This window comes from Akebia trifoliata, chromosome 3 (genome assembly GCF_017979445.1).
Source record: "Akebia trifoliata isolate Shusen 1 chromosome 3, ASM1797944v1, whole genome shotgun sequence".
NCBI classification, from domain to species: Eukaryota; Viridiplantae; Streptophyta; class Magnoliopsida; order Ranunculales; family Lardizabalaceae; genus Akebia; species Akebia trifoliata.
This window is the reverse complement of record NC_141377.1, coordinates 38,352,811-38,374,385: the sequence shown is the minus strand read 5'-3', so window position 1 is coordinate 38,374,385 and position 21,575 is coordinate 38,352,811. Positions and strand designations below refer to the sequence as shown.

The 21,575-nt window shown below is 32.1% G+C and overlaps 1 protein-coding gene across 1 annotated transcript; it reads left to right on the top strand.

The window, feature by feature from the left end:
• Window positions 1-17,207: 17,207 nt before the first annotated feature.
• On the top strand, window positions 17,208-21,029 carry LOC147406796 (annexin Gh1-like). Its single transcript, XM_086435012.1, has 5 exons — window positions 17,208-17,416; window positions 18,984-19,129; window positions 19,281-19,499; window positions 20,205-20,417; window positions 20,558-21,029. The coding sequence occupies exons 1-5, from the start codon at window positions 17,341-17,343 to the stop codon at window positions 20,855-20,857; spliced, it is 954 nt and encodes a 317-aa protein (XP_086291138.1). The 5' UTR covers window positions 17,208-17,340; the 3' UTR covers window positions 20,858-21,029.
• The last annotated feature ends 546 nt before the right edge of the window (window positions 21,030-21,575 follow it).

The window sequence follows — 21,575 nt, the reverse complement described above, 5'->3', positions numbered from 1 at the left end:
ATTGTGAATCAAAAGTTACAATGTAATCATCTAAAATTTTAGAATCTTAATTTCATTCTTCATTCTTTTTAATTAATCACCTAAATAAAAGAAAACAAAATACATCTAAATGATGAAAATTAATAGTATATCATTCTTTGCTCGTCATTCATGATAAAAGATCATCGAAAATGATAGCAATCGTCTTTGAAAAACCTAACATGTCTTTTTTAAGTAATTCTTCTAAGTCGATCTACACTTACTTCCTTGGACACTGCGTTCAACACTATGTTAATGTGGCAATGTACAAGACCATTGTTTTTTACTCGTATCCCGATGAAAGCATCCATGGTTCTATACACATTGCCACATCAGTGCATTGTTGAAAGCAAAGTCCAAAGATTCAATTCAATATTTTTCTTTTTCTTATTCTATTCTAAATATTGACACCAGATTAGGCATTGGTTGTTGTCATTGAAGTTGACTGAGATGTACTATGAATCTAATGCAATCTTGTATACTACACTGAAAGTATTACAATTTTGTAGACATATATCTGTCAAGGAATAAATTAGGCCTGGGCTCTGGTTTGTTAAATTTAAAAAATTTTCTCGTGTCCTTTTTTTTTTTGTTGGTTAACCAATGAGTTTGATTAGCCTTACTAAGTCAGTAAGAATTTCACCCTTACTAAGGGCCCTTGTGCTGAACTTGTGGCATCCAAAATCGGGAGTGGATCTTCTGCATACATAATTGCGATTCAAAAGTTACGATGTAATCATCTAAATTTTAGAATCTCAACTTTGTTCTTTATTCTTTTTAATTAATCACCTAAAAAAAAGAAAAAGAAAAAACATCTAAATGTTCAAAATTAATAGTACATCATTCTTCATTTATGATAAAAAATCATCGAAAATTATTGCAATCGTTGTTGAAAAACCTAACATGTCTTTTTTATGTAATTCTTCTAAGTCGATCTACACCGACTTCCTTGGACACTGCGTTCAACACTGTGCTGATGTGGCAGTGTCCAAGACCATTGTTTTTCACTCATATCTCGAAGAAAGCATCCATGGTTCTGTGCACAGTACCACATTAATGCAATGTTGAAAGCCGTGTCCAAAAAGTCAGTTCAGTATTTTTTTTCTTATTCTATTCTAATTATTGACACTGGATTAGGCATTGGTCGCTGGCATTGAAGTTAATTGAGATGTACTATGAATCTAATGCAATCTAGTGTACTACACTGAAAGTATTAAAGTTTTGTAGACATATACTTGTGAAGGAAGAAACTACGCCTGGGCTCTGGTTTGTCAAATTTTAAAAAAAAATTCACGTGTTTGTTTTTTTTTATTAACTAATGAGTCCGACTAGCCTTACTAAGGGCCCTTGAGCTAAGCTTGTGGCATCCAAAACCGGGAGTGGATTCTCTATGTACATAATTGTGAATCAAAAGTTACAATGTAATCATCAAAAATTTTAGAATCTCAACTTCATTCATCATTCTTTTTAATTAATCACCTAAATAAAAGAAAAAGAAAATACATTTAAATGTTCAAAATTAATTGTATATCATTCTTCACTCGTCATTCATGATAAAAAAAAACATCGAAAATAATCTCAATCATTGTTGAAAACCTAACATGTTGTTTTTAAGTAATTCTTTTACATTGAATTCCTTGGACACTACGTTCAACACTACTGAAAAAAATCACAGAAAAAACATGTTGCACGGATTTTATGTTGACCTTACACAGTTTGCTATCCTTTCAGCATGAATGTGCAGAATGGAGATGCGCATTTTCAAAATTATCACTACACAATACCACACACGTGAACTTGCATTATATTCGCATTAGTCAAGAAGAATTTTTCAAAATTCAAGGATCTGATATTTTTCCAATGAGAGGTTACCCTCAAGGATCTGAACGCTTCGACAAATTGTCGAATCAGGCTGCAAAATGGACTGCCACTAGCTTTGACATTCGGATGTCGCACTATCTACCACAATAAATTAGGCATCTAGTTTGCTTTCACCCTCTGCCAAAGAGGGGTATCTGTAAACATCCCATTTTTGCATCTGCCCAATTCGACAATTCGTCAGCTGGCTGTTGTGGATTCCTAATGATGAGCATAAAAGAACTCGAAGGCTTGTGAGTACTACTTGATTCCTTCTATTTGTAGTCTTTTCGTCCCCCCTACTTGTCACGACTCGACATAAAAATTTACGCATGCTTAGGATCGCTACACCTTACACTCGATTTAGCAAGCACGTACGCTTAGGTTCACTACACAGTTTGACAAGTTAGAGACCTCGCTACACTAAGAAAATATAACTTTGGAACTTTGAAATACTCACACATTGACTGAAAGAAACCTTACACTAAAATTCGAAAAAATCCATAAAAAATATCAAAATGACTAAAATATTCTTCATAAATTTTGGATCTCTAAAAAATCTCGAAAGTACATCCATTACACTCAGAATGTGATTTCGAGTCTAACGAGATCCGAATTGACGAAAACAGAGAGATTCAAGAAATATTTATAAAAAGTCACCAAAATGACCAAAATATCCCTCAATATCCAACTCTAACATAGAGACCCTGATCCCTAGGAAAATAAAATTCAAATCGAAAAATCAAACTAAAATTCAACCAAGAAACTAATTTAAAATTCTAATCAAATTTAAACCAAAAATCAAAATAAAATTCAAATTGAAAATTAAACTAAACCAAGATCAAATTAAAATTCAAAATTTAAAAAAATTTAAAATCGAAAATCAAATTAAATTTCAATTAAAATACAAAATAAAAATTAAATTTAAATTAAAAATCAAGAAATCAATTAAAATACAAAATCAAAATCAAGTTAAAAATCATTCAACCAATTAAAAAGTAAAATTAAATCGAATTGATCAACCAATCAAAATTAAATTAAAATTGAATCAACCAAATTAAATTGAAATACAAAATCAAAATCAAAATTTAAACATCAAACTTAAATATCAAATTAAAGTATAGACAAAAATCAATTTAAATTCAATTCAAAATTAAATTGAAAATCAAGTTGAAAAACATTAGAATCAATTAAATCGATCAACCAATCAAAATAAAATTAAAATTGAATCAATTAAATCAAATTGAAATTCAAAATCAAATCTTAATCAAACAAAAGTCAAATTAAAATTCAATTGATAAAGCAAAGTGAAAATTAAAATCCATCAAACTCTTAAATCAAAATCCAATCCATCGATTCATATTGAAATTAAAATCGAATCGACCAATTAAAATTGATCAACCAAATTCAAAACTAAAATCAACCAATCGAATTCAAAATTAAATCAATCAACCAAAAAAAATAAAATCCACTTGATCAAATTGAAATCTAAATCCGATTGAATTAAAATCGAGTTCCAACCGACCAATCAATTTAATGGTCTATGAGAGATCGTTAAGGCTAGTAGCGTAGGATCACCACCCCCCATTCTCCAAAAAAAATATAAAAAAAATACGTACACACACATTTTCTTCTCCAACCCTCTCTTCTCCATGTTCTTCATCTCCCTTTTTCCAACTTCTCATAACTACCCATGTCCTCCACCATCATTCTTATTTTTTCCTCTCTAATGTTTGATGATAGAACCACCATAAAAGAGGATCAAATGAACCATAAAAGAAAAAAAAAACATTTTTGATATTACAGTTTAAAAAAAAATAACAACATTTTTTTCACCATTAAGCCTACAACCTTCTTCTTCCTTTAAAAAAAAAAAAAGTCACACCTTCTTCTCCATTAACATCCTCAACTCTTCTCTCCCTCTCTTTTTACCATCGAAAAAAAACCAACCATAGTCTCACCTTCATTAACGTATTTTTCGTTACCCTCAAAGAAAAAAATTGATTTTGGAGAAAGATTCACACATTAAACTCGTAAGATCACGGCACTATTCATAAGCTATTTCGAGTTTTTGTTGAAGGAATCTAAGCATCTGAAATCATTCGGTAAAGGTAATTTTACTTTTTTTAATGTATTTTTTTTAATTCATTTATTTATTCTTAACTTCATAATTTTTTATGTATCCGAATGGATTCGTTGATTTTTTAAGTGTACGTGGCATTAATGAAATTTTTTTAAATTTTCTGAAATATTGATGGATCAACCAATAGATTATTAATATTATCGGATCGATTTTCTCATTTTGTAATATTAATGGATCAATTCGTTGATTTTGCGAAATGTATGGGTTAATTCATTAAGTTTGGCGCACGTGACGATTTTGGAAAATCAAGATTTTCTTGATCAAAATTGTTGAGTTGACTCATTTATTGTGAGTACATTAGAAATTTGAATCGATTTGTTTTCTATAAAATGAATATGTGAGTTAATTCAATGATTTTGTCGCATGTGACGATTTTGAAAAATTAAAATTTCCTTAATCAAAATTATTGAGTTGACTCACTGATTTTGGGTACATTAGAAATTTGAATCGATTTGTTTTCTATAAAAATGGATATGTGAGTTAATTCAATAATTTTGGCGCATGTGGCAATGATGAAAAATCAAAATTTCCTTGATCAAAATTGTTAAGTTGACTCATTGATTATGGGTACATTAGAAATTTGAATCGATTTATTTTTTATAAAATGGATATGTGAGTTAATTAAATGATTTTGCCGCACGTGACGATTTTGAAAAATCAAAAATTTCTTGAACAAAATTGTTGAGTCTACTCACGAATTTTGGGCACATTAGAAATTTGAATCGATTTATTTTCTATAAAATAGATATGTGAGTTAATTCAATGATTTTGACACACGTGACGATTTTAGAAACTGAAATCGCCTCGACCCCCGACCGTCCGTTAAATAACGGATAGGGGTCCGATGTACGTATCTCGAGAATTTTAAAAGAATAGGGAGTCTTCACCTAGTTTAGGTCTAGGAACCAAAATTAACTCCAAATGGATATAGGTCGGCCAACGGATCAGAGAGATGGGTAAGGGGTTAGGTTGCGGGTTTTGGAAGGTGTTAGGCACCAAACCTGTCCAATCGAGATGATTGGTCTCTACTATAATCCAAAACTAACCTATGGTTAAACGGGATAAGACTAGGGTCAAAACCATGGTCCAATCATCGTCATCAGTTTATATCTGGTTTGCCAAACGAATCTTATGATTAAGATAATTATATAGATTCTCGAATTTCGCATAAAAGAATCCCATGATTTAATAAGACTTACGTGGCACCTAAATTTAATTGATCAATTCGGTAACATTTTGAATAGTATGAAATCGATTCTCAATGCCACGTATACAACATTAGTGAATTGGCTCATTGACGATATTTTATTAAAGAAATTTGATTTTTTAAAATCGTCACGTGTGCTAAAATCATTGAATTAACTTACATATTCATTTTATAGAAAATAAATCGATTCAAATTTTTAATGTGCCCAAAATCCGTGAGTAGACTCAATAATTTTAATCAAGAAAATTTTGATTTTCTAAAATCGTCACATGCGACAAAATCATTGAATAAACTCACATATCTATTTTATAAAAAATAAATCGATTCAAATTTCTAATGTACCCACAATCAATGAGTCAACGCAACAATTTTGATTAAGGAAATTTTGCCACGTACGCCAAAATCATTGAATTAACTTACATATCCATTTTTATAGAAAACAAATCGATTTAAATTTCTAATGTACCCAAAATCAGTGAGTCAACTCAATAATTTTGATTAAGAAAATTTTGATTTTCCAAAATCGCCACGTGCGACAAAATCATTGAATTAACTCACATATTCATTTTATAGAAAATAAATCGATTCAAATTTCTAATGTACCTACAATCAATGAGTCAACTCAACAATTTTGATTAAGGAAATCTTGATTTTCCAAAATCGTCACGTGCGCCAAAACTTAATGAATTAGCCCATACATTTCACAAAATCAACGAATTAATTCATTAATATTAAAAAATGAGAAAATCGATCCGATAATATTAATAATCTATTGGTTGATCCATCAGTATTTTAGAAAATTTAAAAAATTACCATTAGTGCCACGTATACCTAAAAAATCAACGAATCCATTTGGATACATAAAAAATTATGAAGTTAAGAATAAATAAATGAAATAAAAAAAAAATTTCCTTTACCGAATGATTTCGGATGCTTAGATTCCTTCAACAAAAATTCGAAATAGCTAATGAGTAGTGTCGTGATCTTGCGAGTTTAATGTGTGAATCTTTCTCCAAAATTAATTTTTTTCTTTGAGGGTAACGAAGAATACATTAATGGAGGTGAGACTATGGTTGGTTTTTTTTTTCGACGGTAAAGAGAGAGGGAGAGAGGAGTTGAGGATGTTAATGAAAAAAAAAGGTGTGCCTTTTTTTTTTAGAAGGAAGAAGGTTGTAAGTTTTATGATGAAAAAAATGTTGTTGTTTTTTTAAAGGGTAGCCTCAAAAACGTTTTTTTCTTTTATGGTTCATTTGATCATCTTTTATGGTGGTTCTACAATCAAACATGAGAGAGGGAGAAATGAAAGTGATGGTGGAGGACATGGGTAGTTATGAGAAGTTGGAGAGAGGGAGATGGAGGACATGGAGAAGAGAGAGTTGAAGAAGAAAATATGTGTGCACGCTACTCGCCTTAATGATCTTTCATAAACCATTAAATTGATTGGTCGGTTGAAACTCGATTTTAATTCAATCGGATTTGGATTTAAATTTGATCGAGTAGATTTTTTTTTTTTTTTGTTAATTGATTTAATTTTAAATTCGATTGGTTGATTTTAGTTTTGAATTTAGTTGATCAATTTTAATTGGTCGATTGGATTTTAATTTCAATATTAATCGAGGGATTGGATTTTGATTTAAGAGTTTGATGGATTTTAATTTTCACTTTGCTTAATCAATTGAATTTTAATTTGACTTTTGTTTGATTAAGATTTGATTTTGAATTTTTTTTAAATTTGATTTTGAATTTCAATTTGATTTAAAATTTTGATTTGATTGATTCAATTTTAATAATTAAAACAGTAATTAATGTAAAGTGAAACCCTAATTAAAATTAAAGTCAATCAATTAAGATTTAAGTCAAATCTTAAAATCAAGTCAATCAAATAAGACTTAAGTCAAAATCCCAATCAATTTAATAAGATCAAAGTTAAACCCTAAACCTAATAGAATTCTAATTAAAATCTAAAATTACCTAATGTAATTCTAATTAAACACTGAGGTGCTGTTTGTTAAACTGAAAAACATGAGTGCTGAATAGTATTAAGCGCTGAAACTTATAAGCGCTGAATTTAAGTGCTGAAAAAGTTGTTTGTTTAGATGCTAAATCATGTTTGTTACACATTGTTGATGCTGGTAAATTGTCTTTGTTACCCTTACAATCATATTATACATTCTTTGCATATTTCAAATGCCTATTTCTTATCAAACACAATAAAATATATTATTTCTTATAAAATTAAAATACAATTCATTTTTAAATAATAAATAATACTCAAATCTTCAATTTATAAATAATAAGTTATATTTATAAAAGCCCACAAATTTCAAATTAAAAATAATAATGTCATACAAGTCACAAAAATTTGAAATCAACATTAAAAGAACTTAATTTTGAATGAATAATTTTCGATGAAAATGAAGGATGTGTAATTATAAAAACATCCTATGAATTAATAAGGGCAACCTACACCATAGCCAATTTTTTTTTTGTTTTATATAGGTTAAAGTTTTTGGAATGAGCAAATTTTTAGTGAGGATGGTCTAGAGATCATCCTCACAAAAAATCAGTCCTTTTTGAAACTTCTAACTCATCAAAAATAGTTTTCAAAAAAAAAAGGGACAATTTACAATTATAGAACTTGTTTTGATAGGGTTAGAAGTTTTAGGATGTGCTGATTTTTAGTGAGGATGATCTCCTCATTGTAGAGATCATCCTCATCAAAAATCAACTTATTCCAAAACTTTTAACCCATATAAGACAAAATAATTTAACCATGGTGTGGGTTTATTAATTTGTGGAGTGCTTATATACTAATGAGGATATCATCTTCACCAAAAATCTACTCATTCCAAAACTTTTAAATCATATAAGATGAAATAATTTAGCCATGGTGTGGATTTATTAATTTGTGGGGGTGGTTATATCCATGGGATATAAGAGGTAATATATTTTTAAGAATATGGGGATACTTGTCCATGTTCAAAAAAATGAAGGGCATACTTGTCCGTGTAGAAAAAATAAAGTGCTTACCGCTTCAGCACTTTTTTCAGATTAAAATAGTGCTGAATTTTTTTCACTTATTTTCAGCAATAAGCGTTGAAAATATAGAGTAAACAAACGCGCTATTTTAACAAAAAATGCTGAATTTAATTTTTTTCAACAATATACACTGAAAAATAACGCAAACAAACACTAACTCTATCTAAAAAGCTCTTAAAAAAATCTATAAATAGAGGTCTCTACAACCCATTTTCGTATCCAAGAGAAAATCCTAGGAAAAAGTAGGTCAAGAAGCCTCCCCAACCTTCCCAAAATCCTAATTTTAAAGTCCTAACTCTTTACCTAACATCCATGCCTCAACTTTAACTCAAAAAATATCCAAAAACCCTTCCAAAACACCTTGAAATCCATAAAAAAATCAGAAAACTCACAGATCTAAGAAGAAGATACCTTAACTTGGAGATCAGAAATCAGATCCGGTGATGAGCGAATAGCAATGAAGTACATATGAGGATGCTCTCCGTCAGTGCTGAGGGAATCGTTGTAATCCGCGGGGTAATTTTCTTTTTTATTATTATTATTTGTTGTGTTTTTGGTCTATTGTATAATGTAATCATTTTTGAGAATTAATAGTGATCGACGTTTGTCGGGCGGGGTTATTGCCTAACACCTTCCAACCCCGTAACGTGATCCCCGAACCCGTATTTTCTTTCGTAGATTAGTGTTATTTGCCTTTTAGAGTCAATGTTTGGTTCCTAGACCATAATAACTAGGTGGCGACTCCCAAATCTCAAAAATCAAAAGCGGATTCGCGCACCCCACGGATCGAGGGTGCTTTCAGTTGCCCTTATTAATTCATAAGGTGCTTTTATAATTACACATCCTTCATTTCCATCGAAAATTATTCATCCAACATTAAGTTATTTTAATATTGATTTCAAATTTTTGTGACTTGTATGACATTATTATTTTTAATTTGAAATTTGTGGACTTTTATAAATAGAAATTATTATTTATAAATTGAAGATTTGAGTATTATTTACTATTTAAAAATGAATTGTATTTTAATTTTATAAGAAATAATATATTTTATTGTGTTTGATAAGAAATAGGCATTTAAAACATGCAAACAATGTATAATATGATTGTAAGGGTAACAAAGACAATTTACCAGCTTCAGCAATGTGTAACAAATATGATTCAGCATCTAAACAAACAACTTTTTCAGTACTTAAATTCAGTGCTTAATGCTATTCAGCACTTATTTTTTTTCAGTTTAACAAACAACACCTAGGTCTGGGCTTTGATTTGTCAAATTTAAAAAATTTCCACGTGTCTATTTTTTTTATCAACCAATGAGTCTGATTAGCCTTACTAAGTTAGCAAGGATTTCACCCTTACTAAGGGTCTTTAAGCTGAACTTGTGGTATCCAAAATCAGGAGTGGATCCTCTGTAGCGAGATTTTCCTGTAGCAATTTATCTATAGTGGAGAGAAGATCACATTAAGAAAAAAAAAATAGTTGTGTTGAAGACTGAAGTGAACTAAAGTCGGAACCTCATATCTCACATCTTGACGTGAAAGTGGATAGGAACCATAGATGCTTTTTCACTTGTATCTCGATGAAAAGAATCTATGGTTCCCATACACTTTCACTTCAAGATGTGCGATATTAGGTTCCAGCTTGAGGTCACTTCAACATTATTCAAAAAATAAACACAACAATCCTCTTGTTGGGTTATGTCTTCTATTCTTGTATATGGAGAGTTATTAGGGATTCAACACAAATTTTTTGATGATCTGTTATCAACTCATTTAATTGTTAATGTGTGAGGTTTCCCCATCATTACCGGGGGCTTTGCCCCTAAGCAAAATATTGGGTCCATTTGGTTTGATTTTTGGATCCGATCTGTTTAACCTCTTTGTAACCCTAAGTATATAAAAGGTAAGAGATGAAACCCTAAAGGGTGAGAGAGATATACGAGAGGCAAAGAGAAATTGTAACCTACTTCTTCTTCGGTTATTATAGTGAAATCGTCGTTTTCGTCCTTGGATGTAGGTCGATGCTTTAACCGAACCACATATATCTTGTGTCTTTTGAGATTTTTGTGTTATTGTTAATTTATACTTTGGATCATAGGATTCTTTCTAACACCTCTATGGTTAAAGTCTTAGATTTGATTAAGAAAAAAGAGAGGATAAACTGTATTTTTTTTTTATTCTAGAAGATCCAACACTTAGAAAATGGACTGTCATTGCACCTCCATTCTTCAATCAATTTTAAACGGTGTTTTTTTTTTTTGTAGTTGATGTGACATTTTTCTAACCATCAAAAAGTGTTATAGGGTGCTACAAGAAAAGCTCACTCTAGAGGATCCGCTCCCTCCAAAATTATGATCCAATGCTTCAGGGTCTTATAGAGGACCAAATTCTAAGAGCTATAAAGAAAAAAAAAAATTAAACAATTCCAAAAAAAAAAAAATATTTTTTTTCACCGTTGAATTTTAATTTTAAATTTGAGAGTTACATGGAACTTCGAAGGCCGACCATTTTAAAAAAATTGGATCAAATTCAAAAGATTTTTTTTCTTCTAATTTATCTTTTATTTTGGGATCGCAGTTTTTCAATGAATTCTAGAGGGCTGTGGTGTTGGATTGCCAACTTGGTAATACATTTGAGAAAATCTACCCATCGGAAGGCTTAAAATCTTATTAACTTATTGTTAAGAATTTAGTTCCGGATAAAATAAATAAATAAATAAAGGAAATGCTAAGTGACTGTATAGGATACTACCTTACGACATTGAGGTAATGTGAAGGTGTGCATGGAACCATAGATGTTTTCCCTCGAGATACGATTGAAAAGCATCTATGGTTCTGTTCACATTTCCATGTTAGTTCTGTGTTGAAGGCAGTGTCCTACGCAGTCACGCTAGGACTACTCTAAAATAAAATATAGTACTTGAAATGTTATCGGTTTTGTACAAACCACCACGTCAATGCAGTATTGTAGGAAGTCAATTCAACATTTATTTTGAACACATTCATAGTTCTCATCGACACTTGAGACAGAGCATCATAGGATTGGCAATGGATCGGTTTGATACCGGATCAATACCATTCTTATAGCGATAAAAAATTTTTAATCATGTCCCCAATCCGATCAGATTAGTGAATTTGCAAACCGAATTTGATCCGTTTCATTTCTTTCCTTTATTTATAATCGACCCATCTGATCCGACCGCATGCCTTATTTTTAAATAATCAATATTCAAAATATTTAGAAAATATAAAATTTAAAAGATTCCACTTTTCAACTACAAAAAACATGTTATCTATATGTATTTATATGAAATTATGAATAAGAAAATATTAAAATATGTTTGGATCGGTTTTTGTTTTTTTGAGCGGATTGGAGTACATTTGAATCTGATATGAAAATCCTATTTTTCATGTTTTTTCAAATCGAATCACTTCAAACATCAAGTATATTTTAGATCATTGCCAGCCCTAGAGAATCGAACGTATGGTTGTGGTGTGAAGATGTTCTAAGGGACTTTTATGAAATTTGAATACAATAACAATCCTGCTTCATTTAAAAGATTTGGGGTGAAAGGAACATGTTGATCGATGATTATTATTATTAGTAGTAGTTGTAATAATAAGTAGGGCTAGCAACCGATCGATTCGATATCAGATTAGTATCACTCCAACACCGATTTGAATTTGTTTAAACATGTACCTGATTCAATCCGATTGGATTAATGAATGTCTGAATCGAATCCAAATCATTTAATTTCATCCTTAATTTGAAACTGATTTGATTTGTCCGAATACATACCTTATTTTCAAATTATCAATGTTCAAAAAAATTTAAAAGTATAAAATCATATAAATTTTAAAAAATATATATATTCTATTTTTCAATTACAAATATAGAATGCAACAAAAAAGAATGAAATGTTTTATCTACTTGTATTTATATAAAATTAAGAATAAAAAAATATTAAAATATGTTCGGATCGAGTTTTTTTCGGAACGGATTGGAATTACATCCGAATCCAATCCTAAATTGTATCGGAGTTAAGATTTCAATCTGAATCTAATCCAAAATCCAATTTTTCATGTTTTTCGAATCAAATTGATTCGAACTAGTTCGGACATCGGGTATATTTCAGATCATTGCCAGTCTTAATAATAACTTTATATTCTCTTTTACCAATGAGAATTTGAATTAACCAAAGTAATAAACTATTAGGATAAACTAAAAAAGTGTAGAATTAGATTTCTTAGATCAAGACCACTTTCTTAGGATTAATAAACTTAGCCTATTTAGGTTAGTGTTTTCCTTTGAATTATTAAGAAAGGAATGCATTGAATGTAGTTAGAGAGTAGAAAGAGCCATGTTGGAGTGACTGAGCTAGAACCTCATATTGCACTTGTTGATACGAGTGAAAAAACATCTGTAGTTCATACCCACTTTCATGTCAACAAGTGCAATACGAGGTGCCAGCCTGAGGCCACGGCAGCATTATTTGAGTAGAAAGACCTTTCATTATTTAGAGTCGTGCTGGAGTGACATTGAAATTGACATTGTTTCACACCACATAACTATAGTTGTTTCTCACCCGTATGTAAAGCATTTATGATTACGTACACATCCACATCAACATCAACATCAACACTAAGACTGCATAAAGCAAAACGAGTGAAGATTCTAAAGCATTCCAAAAAGTATTAGAGTCCAACTGCTTACCAGGTTAGTAAGGATTTCACCTTTACCTTTAGTAAGGTACTTTGGCTCACCTTCAAACCTCCAAAAACATGACCCCATGCTTCAGGTTGTAGGGGACAAAATTTTATCTTTAATTTTTTGAAGAAAAGTTATTTTAATAGTTGAATTTTAGTTTTAAATTTTAGAATTTGATTGAACTTGGGTAGTCATCTATTTTCAAAACCTTGGATCAAGTTTAAAAGAAATTTTATTATATTGAATTTTTTCTTTCTTGGGATATGAGATTTTTCGATTGAATTTAGAGGGTTGCAGTGTTGGATTGCTAATGTGGTGATCAAATTTGGGCAAAACGACCCTTAATAAAGCTTAAAATCTTACTAAGTTAGTAGGAAAAATATTTCTCACAGTATTTTTGATTGGGACAATCTCAATTTCTAAATTTTGGAGGAGCCTCCTAGTAACTTGACATGTAGCTTTTTGTGTTTAGTTCACATCCCTATTTTTTCGTTTATATTTTAGATACCTCATTGGATACACCATGACCACGTGTCACTTAAAGGAGAGGGTTCTACGTAGGGCTTAAAATGGGTTGGATTTTATCCAAAATCCAAATTTCGCGGATTTGATTTTTCCAAGTATATCCAAAGCAAACAAATATAATCGGGGCGGAGAAGAGTTTAGCTAAACCCGGCTCAAACCCTCCCCATTGTCATCCCAATTAATACATGTTGCATAAGCCACAACTAAGAAAGTAATGCCTAAACTATCTTTCTTTTATAATTTTATTGGATTGTAGTTTATGGTGCATAGAAATCTTGAAATAATCATGTAAAATGGAGCGCGTAAGTTCTCACTTCTTGTAATAAGTAATGGTAAAAGTTTTTGGATAAGTTTCTATAAAAATTTCCAACTCAAAATCTTCATTTTCTAACAAAAATAAGAAAAACAATGGATTTCCAATTTTATGAAAAGTATTAACATTAATTTATATCGAATTTTGTTTTGTGTTATATTTTCATAGTTTCATTAACTAGTGAGCAAAATTAGTATTACCCACTCGCATAAAATGGAACTTTTTGTGTGTGTGTGTGTGTTGTTAAAAATGAAAGATTTTGAGATAGACATCTGTGTAGAAACTCACCCAAAATATTTTACCATCATTAATTTGTATGAAATAAAAAAAAATTAGCTTGATTTTACATGATTACTTTAAGATTTCAATAGAAGTAACAAATGGTGGAAATGTGAAGAAGAAGAGTTAAAATAAAGAATGTACCACCAAGGAATGAGGTGATTCCTAACCAAAACATAAGGCTGAAGAATCTACAATATTCTATACAATTTAATGAGAAAAAAAAATCCTAAATCATGAACTTCGATGAAGAGAGCAATTTGATTTGATTGAACGAAGGTGGCTCTTTATTTCATGGGAAAGTGTAGATTTTCCTAGAATTTCTTCATTTTTCTTTAAAAAAAAAGTACATTAACATTTTGAATAAAACTGATATTTCACAATTAATTTATGAATCATGATTATCTGACTACCCAACGTGGTACACTCAATCAACTTATCTGATGTGACAAGTTCGGAAACCATAAATCTGTATGTCTCGGGAAGCAAAGTTACACTTCCCCATAAAATTGTGTATCTCAAGGGAGTATCTCAAGGCATACAGATCTACGATTTTTGAGCTTGTCACATCAAGAGAGTCGATTGAAGTAGTCAAATTATCACGACTCCTAATTTATATATCTCTAGCACGCATCGTTGACTTCTGGTCGTGATGGGTATACACGTCTTGCATTTTTTAGGGGTACCCTTAATATTGCTAAGTTGGGGAGAAGTGAGGGATTCATTAGTGAGTTAAGGGATTTTGAATTGAGAATCTCCCAAATCATATCATTCGTCCAAGTCAAACAAGGATCGGTTAAGTTCTAAAACTTAGTGTTGTTAATTGGCCCAACCCAGTATATCCCAATACACAAGGGTTATGGTTCTATTATTGAGCCCACAAAGGTATTGTTGAGTTTCAAATTTGAAAAAATTACCAAAACGGTACAGTTTTGGAAAATATTTACCAAAACGGTACACTGTAGCAATTAATTCCGAAAACGGTAAATCTGCCTTAAAATTTTCAGCACATCAAATCTGAACTAGACTAAGGCTTAATAGTGTCCAATCAACCTGATTTGCTACTATAGTTAGATACATGCATTTGTATAAAATCTATATAATAAAATAGCGTGGTTTTCTTCCTCTCTTACCCATTGTCTCAATTTTTATTCATTTTAAAGAATGTATCTCGAACAATTTTTAACTTTATTAATTTTTATCCATTTTAAAGAATAATCCGTATCTTTTGTTCTTTCAAGAATATCCTTTTAAGTTTATATATTGTACTTTCTTCCCCCCCCCCCCCCCCCCCCCACTTTCAAGAATATCCTTTTAATTTTATATATTATACTTTCTTCCCCCCTCCCTCTTTTCAATAAGAGTAAGGATATAGTGAGTCAGGTGTCCTATTCCTAACCAAGGTCAGGTAGTACCCCATTTTATGTCACATGGTAGTTTTGGTGACCCACTAATTGTATGGATATGCGGTCTATCTCTTAATTTGCACATGAAAGACCAGTTTGATTGGTGATGTGCATCCAATGATAATAGTATTATCTTAAGAATGTTTTTTAATCGTTTGATTTAAATTCTTTTTTAAGAGATTAGATCTAGTATCAAACACTATGATTTTTGGTTCATAGATTCACCAAGGGATGGACCAAATATCCATAAGGTTAGTGGTCCCCCAAAATTCCATGTGACATCAAATGGGGTGCCACTTGACCTTGGTTAGGAACGAGACATATACCTACTCTCTCAATAAGAGTACTACTAATATGCCTCACCAAGTGGCATATTTAATCAACTCCTTGATGTGGACAAGTTTGGGAACTATAGATCTATACATCTTGGGATACACGTTTTAAAAAAATGGAGAGTTGTAATTGTGTATCCCAAAGTGTACAGATCTACTGTTCCCTCGAACTTATCATGCCAGAGAGTCGATTGAGTATGCCACCTAGCTAGTCATATTATCATGATTCTTTGAGTAATTCCAACCTTATTTATCTTTCTTCACCTTTCTCTTGTGTCAATCATTACAACCCAGAATTTGTTGTTGAGGAATTTAAATGCTAAACTGATGAAGCAATAGCATGATGCCACATATATTAAAAATTATTAGAAATCTGAACTCTTGTCTATCGTAAATTTTATTTCCACCACCCAATCATGCTTGTTTTTTTTCAATACACATGGCGTCATTCCATTAGTTCATCGGCTTAGCACATATATAAATTGGGTTGTGACAATCTGACTTAGGCACGTGACATACTCAATCGACTTACCTGACGTGGCCGGCTCGAAAATCATAGATTTGCTCTCTTAGGAATACAAAACTGCACCTTTTTAGGGAGAATCGTATTTTTGTATCCCAAGTTGCCACATGCCTATTATCAACACTCATATAAATTAGTTAACAACAAATTCATACTCACACCAAAACTATGCTAAGGGTCCAATTGAATGGCGTCATCCATGCTAAAGACTTACACCTGGTCATACGACCATTGGAAGTAGCAATACTTACTGGTGAAGCCAAGAATGTTAGCTAATACTAGGGGTGGAGCCTGGATTTTCGTATAGTGGGGGCAAACTATGGTTAATTGTATAGTTTAAGAACTTGAAGATAAATGATTTTATGAAGAAATTCAAAGGTTTTTTATTAGAAGTTGAAGAAAAAGATATTTAGGTCATATCCAAAATAATATACGAGAAGACCCGACCAAGAGGTAATGTCATTAACAAAAAATTGAGGGAGAGGAGGCAAAAATTGGAGGAAGGTGAGGGTGTGTGGGCAAATGGGGAGAGAGGTGAGGGCGAGGGGACAAATGGGGCATGTAATTAGTTGAAAATATAGGGGTGTCTCAAAGTTCTCTACCAGCTCCTTACTAGCTCCGCCCCTGGCTAATACAGTACATGGTATTAAAAAATGATCTGTCTAGCAAAATCAGCTCCACGTAATAGGAGAGAAAGAGCGGATTTTAAATAATGATTAAATTTAAAACTGATTTTCTTTATTTCTTTCAATCATAAACTGCCACGTATCCCGAAGATGCATAGTTTTCATGTTCTCTATAGCACGAAAGAGCCTCTCTTCAGTTACAATGTCGATACCGGGGGCCATAGGCCACCCACTAGTTTGGATTTTTCGGAAAATTTTACGATTAATACATCAACCCATCTGTCTTCAATTTAATATTTCGTCTTCGATTCCACACAAACACAGATTGTCAAAAACAGAGAGAAAGAAAGAGCGGAGAAGGCAATGGCGACTCTTACAGTCCCCGAATCGGTTCCCCATGCGACCGAAGATTGTGAGCAACTCAGAAAAGCTTTTCAAGGTTTCGATCGAATTTCACCTTTTTTAATTTTTTTTTTAACGATCATGACTCGCGTAGATTGATGATTAAATTGCGTTTAGTTTGATATTGTTTTTCCTTCTTTAATCATGTAAGATATGTGATCAATTGCGCTTGTTTTGATCTTAATTGAATTACGCTAGCTGCAGATCATCTCACTTTGATCGATCTTTACTTGTTTTTTACATAAAATGTTTTTTGGTCAGGTGATCTGATTTAGAACATGCTTCTGTGATCTCAGAGTTTCATAATCTGTAAGAGGTTTTATAGATTTTGTTTTGGTTTTCGATTCGATTTGATACCTCCTTTCTGTTTGGAAGGATCCGCATGTAATCACTGTAATTTTCATGGAGGATCGTACTTTTAAGCAGGTTGATGTAGAATTCTGGATGTTTAATTGTTGAGTTTCTAATCTTAATTGGGTTATAATTTGTGGTTTGAAGTAGAGAAGTATGGTTGGAAAGGATTTTTCTAACCTCAGACGACGTTTGAGATTCTCCATTAAACAGACGGTTGAGATAAGAGGAGAGAAACACAAATTGTCCAGAGATTCAGTACTTTTCTCTAGGGATTAGTGAAAAAAATGTAGGTACATTCATTTTAGTATTCATGAAATAGAATGGGTGAGATAGGAAAACTGTACAGTGGGATCGGGAAGTCTTAGGTTGGAATTGAAGCAGATAGGGATAGAATTTACAGTTATGCATTTTGGAAATGTCACAAGAACAAGACTTTTGCTTAGATATTATACATGCTTACGTATGTATAATCTCTTTTATTCTGAGGCCCTGTTTGGATACAAAATAGAAAGAAGAAAGTAACTGTGGAAGAAAGTAGTTTTTATAAAGTAGAAAGTAGCTTCTTTCACTTTTTAAAAAGTTAAGATTGTTTACTTTTTAAAAGTATTTTTTTATATTAAATTAATCCAAACAAAAATTTTAACTTTCAATAGTAAAAAAAAGGTTACTTTTTTAAGTGTATCCAACCGGGCTCTAAGAGTTCTAGTGTCTAGGGCTTGGACCCATAGATCAGTTGGTTTGACACATTGCAAAGCAACTTTGAAGTCTTCGGTTCAAGTCCAGCTTACCCATCAAAACAAAGCATTCTATCCTCTTCAAGTTTATTATTGTTAATCAGAAAGAGATTGGCTTTTGTTTGGTTATTGATTTGAATGCCTTATTTCCAAGTGCATGAGAATGTGTGAGCGCCTGTGTGTGCACACAAGATTTTCATGAGTTTCCTTTGGTGATTCATACCCATATGCTTGATGCTTATGTACGTGCACACCAGTGTGCATGGACGGGTGCTGGAATGTGGATGGGCTGTGTGTGGATTCAGTGACTGAGTGAGTGTGTGTGTGTGTGTGTTTACTTCGTTTCAGTTGTACTGAAGCTATTGAATGGCCTTATTACATCCCTCCTGGATTTCACCAAGACTGAGATCTCAGAACTCAAAGTCATTACTTCTAATGATCTTTATGGGCTGTTCAGAAATTTTTATGTTTTAGGGGGAATGATGATGGTAAAAAAATCTGATCACTATTTTGCAGGATGGGGAACAAATGAGAAGTTGATCATATCCATCTTGGCTCACAGGAATGCAGCACAACGCAAATTAATCCGACAAACGTACTTCGAAACTTATGGAGAGGATCTCCTCAAAACACTAGAAAAGGAGCTTACAAGTGACTTTGAGGTTAGTCAGTTTGGAACGTCCCTTTTGTTAGTGGCATGGTTGTTTTGCCAATAAATGCTTGATATTGAGCATTACAGATTTCGGTATTTGTAGAGTAAGTTGTTTTGTATGAAACAGATTTTACATCACAAACTTTATGTACTATAAACAGAGGGTAGTGCTGCTATGGACGCTTGATCCTGCTGAACGTGATGCTTTGTTGGCTAACGAAGCTACAAGGAAGTGGACTTCAAGCAATCGGATTCTTCTGGAAATTGCTTGTACAAGGTCTTCACATGAATTATTGCTGGTGAGACAAGCCTATCACGTTCGTTTTAAGAGATCCCTTGAAGAAGATGTTGCTTCTCATACAACTGGTGACTTTCGCAAGGTAGAACCTTACCTTCTCTTGATCGATAGTAGTTGATGCTTATGACTAGCTCCCAAGTTCACCATTTATATAATTTCGTCATTACACTTAGCAGAATTGAGCTAAATTTATCAAATATTAAGATATTGCTTCCTTTCTGCATGAGTAAACCCCCACTGTGATTTTGTTCTGCAATTAGCACAGAAAGTTGTTTGGAGAGAGAATAAACCTCGACTTTCACAGAATTAGATGTTAAACTCTTAGTTTTTGAAACAAAATTTCATGGATTAATATATATATATATATATATATATATATATATATATATATATATATATATATATATATATATGGTATATATATAGAAAAAGAGAGCTAAAAAAATTAAATTTTACTGAACTTTATTTTGATTCCCTATCGCATATTCTATCATCTTGTTAACAACAATGGCCGCACCACGGTCTCGTGCAAAGACGTCCTTATTTGCCCTTTTGATAGACTTGAAATTAACTACGTACTCAAATTCTTTTACAGACATCCATGGCTGAATTACTTCGGTGCATTTCATGCATTATGACTTGCATTGTAAATATTCTATGTTCTTTCAAAGTAATGGGACAATTTAACTCTAAGCTAATCTACAAATTTATTAGTCTTCCTTTGCTATGATTGCAAAGCTTGTAATGAAGCGTACTGGTTTATTTTGTTAATTCATTTCCAACCCAGCTTTTAGTACCACTGGTGAGCTCTTACCGGTATGAGGGACCAGAAGTGAACATGACACTAGCAAAATCAGAAGCTAAGATACTCCGTAAAAATATTTCAGAGAAGACCTACAATAATGATGAATTTATCAGGATTTTGACTACTAGGAGCAAACCACAGCTCATCGCAACATTCAACCATTACAACAACGAATTTGGGAATTGTATCACCAAGGTATTGTTGGTCATTCATAGCCTATTTACCATTTATTATGTCTTGGAAAATCAGATTTTCATTAATGAAAAAATAGTTTTCATTTGATATTCGGGCTTATGGATGCTTCGATACTTGGGACTGTTTTTTTTTTTTTGAAGGATCTGACGTGTGATCCTGGCAAGGACGATTTCCTTGTAACATTGAGAATGACGATAAAATGTTTGATCTGTCCCGAGAAGTATTTTGAGAAGGTTCTTCGACTGGCTATCAACAAGCAGGGAACAGATGAAGGGGCACTTACTCGAGTTGTTAGTACTCGAGCCGAGGTAGACATGAAAAGGATAAAGGAGGAATACCATCGAAGGAACAGCGTTACTATGGATCATGCCATTGCCAAGGACACCTCTGGGGATTATGAAGCAATGCTGCTTTCCCTCATAGGCCATGATGATGTTTGAGAGCCAAGCAATCCATGTCTTTCTTGTGAAAGATGTTCTTGGATTTCTTTGGTGGAAGTCTTTTTCTGTAGTTAAATAAATGCTACTAAATATATATGGTGACTTCATGAGTGATTCTCAACTTTTTTTAAAACACATTAGTATTATATAATATTATGGTATTATTGAGGTACATATTTAGATATCGGTGAAGAGTACAGACAAATTTCGTGGCTTTTTAAACTGATGTACCCCTTGGCCAGAGTCTTCCATGTGAGACCAGGCGAAAATGTTTGCGATGCCATGGTCTTCAACCACCTTCCAGAGACCTATGTTTTATTCCCCTAAGATCATTTTCTAGTTTGGTTTTTATTATTATCCAACCTCTTACTAAAGACCCTTGATTTTTCTTTCTAGAGATTTTACCATCTCCAATCTCCTAAAAATTACAAATTGCTCACAAGGTTTGAAGGTTGATGAAGATGTATCTTGAGGTTGAATAAGAGAAAAAAAAATTGTTACTCTCGATATTAAAGAGGTCTAAAATTATGGGTTTTTTCTGTTAGGAAGACGAAAGCCGGGTGTCCCATCAATTTGAAAATTCGGATATCTCTTTGTTTTCACCAAAGCCTAATTTTCAAATTATTGAGATTTTTCAAATAAATTGGGATTTGATTTAAACAGTAGATTTCAGGATTAAAAAACCTTTATATTATTGAGATTTTTAATGCCTAAACCA

What these genes read in the sequence shown, in the direction of transcription:
- LOC147406796 (XM_086435012.1), top strand. Translation starts at nt 17,341, where the DNA reads ATGGCGACTCTTACAGTCCCCGAATCGGTTCCCCATGCGACCGAAGAT. An exon ending in ACTCAGAAAAGCTTTTCAAG is followed by an intron (nt 17,417 to 18,983) that starts GTTTCGATCGAA and finishes ACTATTTTGCAG; the next exon opens with GATGGGGAACAAATGAGAAG. An exon ending in AGCTTACAAGTGACTTTGAG is followed by an intron (nt 19,130 to 19,280) that starts GTTAGTCAGTTT and finishes TACTATAAACAG; the next exon opens with AGGGTAGTGCTGCTATGGAC.